The sequence below is a fragment of the Terrapene carolina genome, unplaced genomic scaffold, assembly GCF_002925995.2.
Source record: "Terrapene carolina triunguis isolate 2854851 unplaced genomic scaffold, T_m_triunguis-2.0 Scaffold408, whole genome shotgun sequence".
Taxonomy (NCBI): domain Eukaryota; kingdom Metazoa; phylum Chordata; order Testudines; family Emydidae; genus Terrapene; species Terrapene triunguis.
The window spans coordinates 185,521-192,692 of NW_020664759.1; the positions used below are offsets into that span (position 1 = coordinate 185,521).

At 63.4% G+C, this 7,172-nt stretch overlaps 1 protein-coding gene across 1 annotated transcript; it reads left to right on the plus strand.

The window, feature by feature from the left end:
- Window positions 1–125: 125 nt before the first annotated feature.
- Window positions 126–2,844, plus strand: HINT2 (histidine triad nucleotide binding protein 2). The gene is made up of 5 exons (XM_029912991.1): window positions 126–294; window positions 583–755; window positions 1,636–1,740; window positions 2,149–2,221; window positions 2,697–2,844. The coding sequence occupies exons 1-5, from the start codon at window positions 126–128 to the stop codon at window positions 2,786–2,788; spliced, it is 612 nt and encodes a 203-aa protein (XP_029768851.1). The 3' UTR covers window positions 2,789–2,844.
- Window positions 2,845–7,172: the final 4,328 nt, after the last annotated feature.

The following is a 7,172-nucleotide window of genomic DNA, read 5'->3' on the forward strand; positions in this document are numbered from 1 at the left end:
GTTCTCCGGCCGCGCCGCGACCCCCCTGCGAGGGGCAGCAGGTCGCTGGGTGCAGGAGCTCTTTCCCCACCGGGCTGCGTCTGCGCGGGGATGGGGTACCCGAGGGCAGGGCTGAGCCCCCAGCGATGGCCCTGGCCTGTGCCCGCTCCCCTGGGCTGTGTCACGCTGGGGGGCTGCTGCTCGCCACTCCCCCAGCTCCGGCACAGCAGCGCCTGCAGCTCCGCGCCCCTCCGGGCCTGCCTGGGGCAGCTGGCGAGCGCCAGTGTGGCACGGCCCTTTGCTCTCCCGCGGCCCGTTAGGTTTGGCCTGGGCAGGACGTGCCTCCGGCTCCGTGCCACGCGCCGAGCAGGGCCCCGCCGTGCTCCCACCCCCCTCCCAGCTCAGTGCGGAGCAGCCCCCAGCCCGGATCCTGGGGATTGTGCTGCTGGCCTCAGCCCCGTCTCGCTAGCCGTGGGGTGGCCCGAGCAGGGTGGGAGGCGGGGGGCTGGGCCCTCCACAGCTGTGTCTGTGGGGCTGCGCTGTTCCCGGGGCAGGGGTGCGCGGGGCAGGGGTACACCTGGCAGTGCCCCGGCCCCTGAGCAGATGCCCCTCCGCCCCAGAGATGCTATGTGGCTGCCGGTGGGCAGGACGGGGAGGTGCAGAAGGCTCAGCGGGCAGCCGAGGCCAGTGAGGAGCCAGGCCAGCGGCCCCCGACCATCTTCAGCAAGATCATCGACCGCACCATCCGGGCCGACATCCTCTATGAAGATGACAAGGTGACCCCCTGCGCCTCATTCAGGAACGTCCTGTGCTGCCCTGCAGCCGGGCCTGCCCCCCGCTGAGCTGGGGGCCACGCTGCTCCCTGCCCTGGGCATGCCCTGCTGAGGCCTTGCCCGCTTGGCTCCCAGCGTGGCAGGTGGGGCTGAGGGGAGGATGCCGTGGCCTGGGGCTGGGAGATCAGCTCCCTCGGAGCCCTTGGGCCGGGAAGGCCAGGTCCTGGGGTGAGGCAGGGGCAGGCCCAGGTCTCTGCCATAGAATCATAGAATATCAGGGTTGGCAGGTACCTCAGGAGGTATCTAGTCCAACCCCCTGCTCAAAGCAGGACCAATCCCCAACTAAATCATCCCAGCCGGGGCTTTGTCAAGCCGGGCCTTAAAAACCTCTAAGGAAGGAGATTCCACCACCTCCCTAGGGAACCCATTCCAGTGCTTCACCACCCTCCTAGTGAAAAAGTTTTTCCTAATATCCAACCTAGACCTCCCCCACTGCAACTTGAGACCATTACTCTGCACTTGTCCTTGTTGAACCTCATCAGGTTTCTTTTGGCCCAATCCTCTAATTTGTCTAGGTCTCTCTGTATGCACGGGGGGCTCTGAGCCCTGCCCTGCTCCTGGGGCAGCACCCGCCGGCCCCTTCACAGCTCGGCTCCTTGCTAGGGCAGGGGGACTCCAACTGGGCCCTCCCCTTTGCTGGGAACAGGCTGCCAGGAGGGGGAGGGCTATGACCTGCAGGGGGAGAGGGCAGTGTCCCCGCGGGGGAGGGGGCAGTGGGGGGTGGGCAGTGACCCTGCAATCCCAGCCCTGGCTGAGCTGGCGCTTGCCCCCCAGTGGGCGGTGGGTGCCCCTGGCAGCAGTGCTCACAGTGCTCTCCCCGCAGTGCCTCGCCTTCCGGGATGTGGCCCCGCAGGCCCCCGTGCATTTCCTGGTGATCCCCAAGCACCCCATCCCCAGGCTGAGCCGCGTGGCCGCGGGGGACGCAGAGGTGAGCAGAGCGACTGGACAGGACCCCTTCCCCGAGGTGCCTCTGTCCCGGCTGGGGTGGTGTGGAGAGCGCAGCCCAGGGAACAGTGTGGGTCATGGGGAGTCGAGGGGCTGGGCACAGGAAGGGGGCTGGACAGCCCCATGTGCTGTCTGGAGAGGGTGCTGGCACCAGAACCACGGGGCAGGGGGGCATTGGCTCCAGCCGTGGTACGGACTGGCTCTGACCTTGGTGGGGTGCCCCCTGCCTGGCTGTCAGTGAGGCCCTGGGGTCCCCCGGGGCTGGGTGTGAAGGTGGGTGCTCTGGGGGAGGTTCAGGGGTGCGGCGCTCTAGGTCCTCGGGGAGGGGTTCTGGGGGTGCTGCCCTGGGTGCCCATTTCCTCCCTCAACCTGCCCCTCTGCTCACGCCCAGCTCCTGGGGCACCTGCTGGTGGTGGCCAGTCAGACGGCGAAGGTGGAGGGGCTGGTGGATGGCTACCGAGTGGGTGAGTTGCTGGGACCCCCTGCACTGGTGAGCGCCCGGCTGCCTGCCCTGCCCTAGGGGTTTCCCTGGCGCTCGCCAGCATCGCCCGCTGCCAGCCCAGCTGTGACCCTGCCCCAGACGTGTGAGAGCCACTGGTGCCCCCCAGCACTTCCCTGCGTTGCTGCCCTGGAGCGTCATCGCGCCCATGGGCTGGGGCCCTGCATGCGCCCCCCCATGGCCTCAGCATGTGTTGTACCCCCCACCGCTGCCCTAGCACCCTGCTCTGGGTGGAGGGGGCCGGCCTGCCCACAGGGGGCTGGCCCCGCCCCACTCGCCCGGCCCATAGGGGGCCAACCCTGCCCTCTCACCATGCCACGCCTGTAGGGGGATGGCCCTGCCCCACTTGCCCCAGACCACTTGCCCCACCCTGCCTGCATGGGCCGGCCCCGCCCCACTCGCCCCGCCTGGCACACTCACCCCGTTTCTCTGCCTTTCAGTGATCAACGACGGGAAGCGGGGGTCTCAGTCTGTCTACCACCTGCACTTGCACGTGCTGGGCGGGCGTCAGATGGGCTGGCCCCCAGGCTGAGCTGCAGCTGGAGCGACGGGAGCAGCGCCAGCCCCGCTGGGCAAACCAACTCCTCAATTAAAGCGCTGTGAGAGACCCCATGTGACTGCTCGCCCCGTCTGTCCCGGTGCCCGTCCCCTGGCTGTCTGGGGCTCACACTGGGCAGGGGGGTCGGCCTCCCGCCCCGCAGGAAGAGGCTGCGCTGGGGGAGGGGAGCACACGATGCCCAGGGCAGAGGAGTGGGGGGAGGGGAGGAGGTAGCGTGTGATGCCCAGGCCGGGGAAGAATGGGGGGGGACCGTGTGATGCACGGGGTGTGGGGCTGCGGCTGCCTGTCCAGGCTCTGGTCCTGCAGTGTCTGGGCGCCTCGCCAGGGCGGGAAGCCACATGAATCATAGAATACCAGGGTTGGAAGGGACCTCAGGAGGTATCTAGTCCAACCCCCTGCTCAAAGCAGGACCAATCCCCAGACAGATTTTTGCCCCAGATCCCTAAGTGGCCCCCTGAAGGATTGAACTCACAACCCTGGGTTTAGCAGGCCAATGCTCAAACCACTGAGCTATCCCTCCCCCCCACATGGCTGCGGTGTGTTCTGGCCCCGGGTGGAGGATGCACCAGGAGGCTCGCGGGTTGGGGGGTTTGGTTCAGTTGGTGCCTTCGCTCTCCGCCTTGCTGTGGAGGGCTGTTTGCCCGCTGGGGGGGCGAGGTCTGCGCAGGGCCAGGCCGGGGCAGTTTCCAAACTGGGGTTGTGGTAGGGTGTATGGAGCCGACAAGCTGCCCGGCCCTGTCAGCGCACGCCCACCTCTGCTGCAGCCACAGCCAGCCCCCCCCAGTCCTTGCAGGGACGGGCGCAGGAACCCTAACCCGGACGGGCCCTCCTGAGTGCGGCACCCCCTGGAAACGTCGCCTCGGCCCGGTGTCTCTGTTACCCCAGGGGCTCAGCCCTGCCGGTCTCAGCCAATGCGGGCTAGAACACGTGACAGCGAGTCGCTGGGCATGCGGCTACGGCATACGACACCCTAGCCAGAGTATCGCGGCATCAGCCAATAGTGCGTCACTCTGCCATAGACCGGGGCTAGCCCCACGGTGCATCCCCCAGTCCAGGACCTGGGTTTAGACACTGAGGAGGTCGTGCCCAGCTGGGCACATGTCAGTCTCTAGCAGGCAGCCTCACACGTCAGCGGGCGGTGCTAGTGATCTGTCCTCTTGTGCCCGGCTGCTGTCAGATGCCGTGCTCTCCTCTTGGCACTTGTGCCTGCCAGTGCCTGGTGCGAATGGCTCATCAGCCCTCAGTACCCACATCTGGGTCAACTGTTTCTGTCTCTGGATTCAGTCTCTGGTGCGGGCAGCGTCTGGCACCATCCCATCATGCCGTTCCCCTTCACTCCCGCTGCCCGGCGCACCGGACTTCCCATTCCTGTCCTCATTTGCATCCCTTGTGCGGCCGTGCCGTGTTCCCCACGTGGTCTGTGCAAGGCGAGCTGTCACAGGGAGTGCAGGATAGCGGTGGAGAACCGTGCCCCCTCCTCTTCCAGCCTCCGTAGGCTGCCCGATTGCCTGTCCTCACAGGGCGAGCCCAGACCCTGAATGACCTAGGTCGTCGACACTAACAGTCCTCCTGCAGCTATCCCATAATGCCCCATTCGCTGCGACAGTGACCGCTCTGGGTACAGTTTTGCACTCCGCTACCCAAGGGTCAGAGACCAGAAGCCCCCCTCCCCCCCACATTTAAAACCTGTGTTTTTCATCTGTCTTTTCCTGGTTGCCCGCCTTGAGAGCACCCCCAGCAGCTCCCCCATGAGTGCACCTGACCACGCCGGCTCCATGCACGGATGCGCCTGCCTGGAGCAGACAGGAAGTGTTGCTCTCCAGGCCCTGTGGGGAGTAGAGGCTGAGCGAGCGCAGCCATGGACCAGCCATAGCGATGTGGGCATCCAGGGGCACGTTGCACGGGGGCTGGAGGCAAAGGGGTCTGAGCGGGATCAGCGTGGAAGCAAAGGAGCGCAGGTGTCTAGGGCTGGCTGCCTCATTCTTCCTCTCCGGCAGGACACGTGCCCATGCCACTCTGCAGTCAATTCAGCTGGCACCATTGTGGCAAGCAAGAGTGACGGGGGGTTCACTGCTCTGTGTCAGCAGCTCATCGGGCACAACATACTCGCTGCACCTAACACAGTTGGGTTCTGAGATTGGCATGTCAGATCCCAGTATATGTGATGTGTGCGGGGTGTGTGCAAAGGGTTATAGGCGTGTCTTTGGCAAGCCATGCACCAGCCCGGTCTGCCCAGGACAAAAGAATGTCTGAGCAGCCTGGCCGTCCGGCAGAGACAAGGGAGGTACGTTTACATGTAAGGTAAACCAAGGAGGGGAGAAGACAGCACGGCAGCTGCCCCAGCAGGAGAGAGGGATTTTGTCTGGTTTTACATAGCAAAGAAAACGTTTTGGAGGGTTACTGGCCACCGCAGGGAGAGCGTTGTGGGGAGATTGGGGGTTAGGAGGTGGTAGTGTCCCTGCAAACAGTAACTGGGCACTGGAAGCTGGGGTGACCTGCAGGCTTGTGTGTGGCTGTTGGGAGCCAGCTGTGAACACAGCAGCGTAGCACTGAAGGCCCCAGAGCGGCAGGGCAGGCAGTGACAGCCCCTCCCTGGCCTGGATTGAGCCCCAAACGTCACAACAGCCGGGGGCGTATGGGCCCAGGCAGCTTCGGGACGCCAGCTGGAGCTGTGCCTTTGTGCCCCTCAGGCCTGTGGACAATAGTGCCCGTGTGCAGTGCCATTCCCGTTTGCGGGGTGCGCTCTGGGGCGAGACAGGCTGGTACAAAACAGGGCTGTGGGTGCCGTCTGTCCCCCCAGTGCTGCCAATCTCTGCACTTTGCTCTGTGCGTTGCTGGGGGTCACAGCAGTGGGGCAGGAGACAATGGCCCTGCACGCTCACATGACAACGGCCCCCGCGGTGGATTTTCCAGCTCCACATTGAGCTGGGAGCTAGCCGGGGTCGCAGGCTCCCACGGGGCAATCCCTGCTGCATTGCCAATGCAGCTCCTTCTGCTGTCCCTGCGCTGGGGCGAGCGCGGCACACAGCTCCGGGACTGGGGCCTTTCACAGCCACCGCTCCTCATCCCACGTCTGCACTGCGATGTGATCCCAGCAGTCAGTGCCTGTTTCTTGAGCCACACCCTCTGCAGCTGCTCTGGGAACACCACCAAGCTCGAATTGTTTTCGCTGTCTCTGTCATCAAACAGCCCTTGAAGAAATCCGAGAGTCTGCAAATCCAGGAGAGTCGTGCGGCCTGTGTTTGCAACGTTCCTGGGAAAAGTGCAGAGCTCTGCAGGCTCCATGCTTCTGTCGCAGCTGGCAGGGACCGAAAAGCACCCCGTGGGCTGGTGGGATTTTTTAAAAACGATGGGAAATAGATTGCATTATGGGATGGAGAAAGTTGCATGCTGGGAACTTGAGCGTAGCTCCCAGAGAGCCTTAGGTGAGTCATTACTGTCCCATTGCACTGGGTGGTGGCATGTGGCACCCTGCAATGGCTGCCTATGATGCACCGCACGTTACACTGACACAGACACTCCTGGTGAGTACGCACGGTGCTGGCACGGGTACGCCGGAGCCATATACAAATGTAGGCAGCTGTGCGCCGACGTATCTTGCATTGGCCGCAGTAGGTCGTGTAGATGTGGCCGCTGAAAGGTTCCAGGCAAGTGTTCGGTCAGCGGGCAAGAGGGCAGCTCTGGGACTTTCGGCCCATAACAATTCATTCCACGAGCAGCAGATTTGAGAACATTTTGATTCCATCTCATCGGCTTGTTTCACCTGCTGTTTCCATCTCTCAGTGTAACCTTCGAGGTCCCCATTGCAGAGTCAGAATTCATAGGCAGGTCAAATGCGATACCAGCGGGCAAGGAAGGGTGAGAACCTCGTAGCCTCCTTCTGTGTCCAGTTATAGGCATAGACCTTATGGCGAGTTTCTTCTGGCCAGTAGAGTACAGTTCAGCTCAGTAGAGTTCAGCTCAGCAGGCCTGGGGGCGGCGTGGGGCTGTGCTGGAGGTTTCAATGTGATCGTAGAGCCACAACCTTCTGCATAAATTCTATTCAAACTCTGCCTCTTGGTCATGATGGAGCGTTTTGGGGAAGCCAACGTCACTGAAGCTCTTGTCTGACTTGGAGAAACCTGGTGACGCGATACCCTGACTAATGTACCCAGACCCTCCCTTGTGTCTGTTTTGTGAGTGGAGCTCTGGGAACTGCCGAGGTTTCTTTTGCTTGACACGGGTACAGACTCCACTGACGTAATGTCCGATGGCCCTTTTCATCTGTGGCCAATAAAACCACCCTCTTGTGCGACTGATTCCCCACTGGGCCCCTGATCCACACACGCACACACACACACACACTCCCCCCCCTTTG

Coding starts and splice junctions, on each gene's coding strand:
- HINT2 (XM_029912991.1), top strand. CDS start 126: ATGGCCCTGGCCTGTGCCCGCTCCCCTGGGCTGTGTCACGCTGGGGGG. Junction 295..582: donor CCTTTGCTCTCCCGCGGCCC/GTTAGGTTTGGC, acceptor GCCCCTGAGCAG/ATGCCCCTCCGCCCCAGAGA. Junction 756..1,635: donor TCCTCTATGAAGATGACAAG/GTGACCCCCTGC, acceptor CTCTCCCCGCAG/TGCCTCGCCTTCCGGGATGT.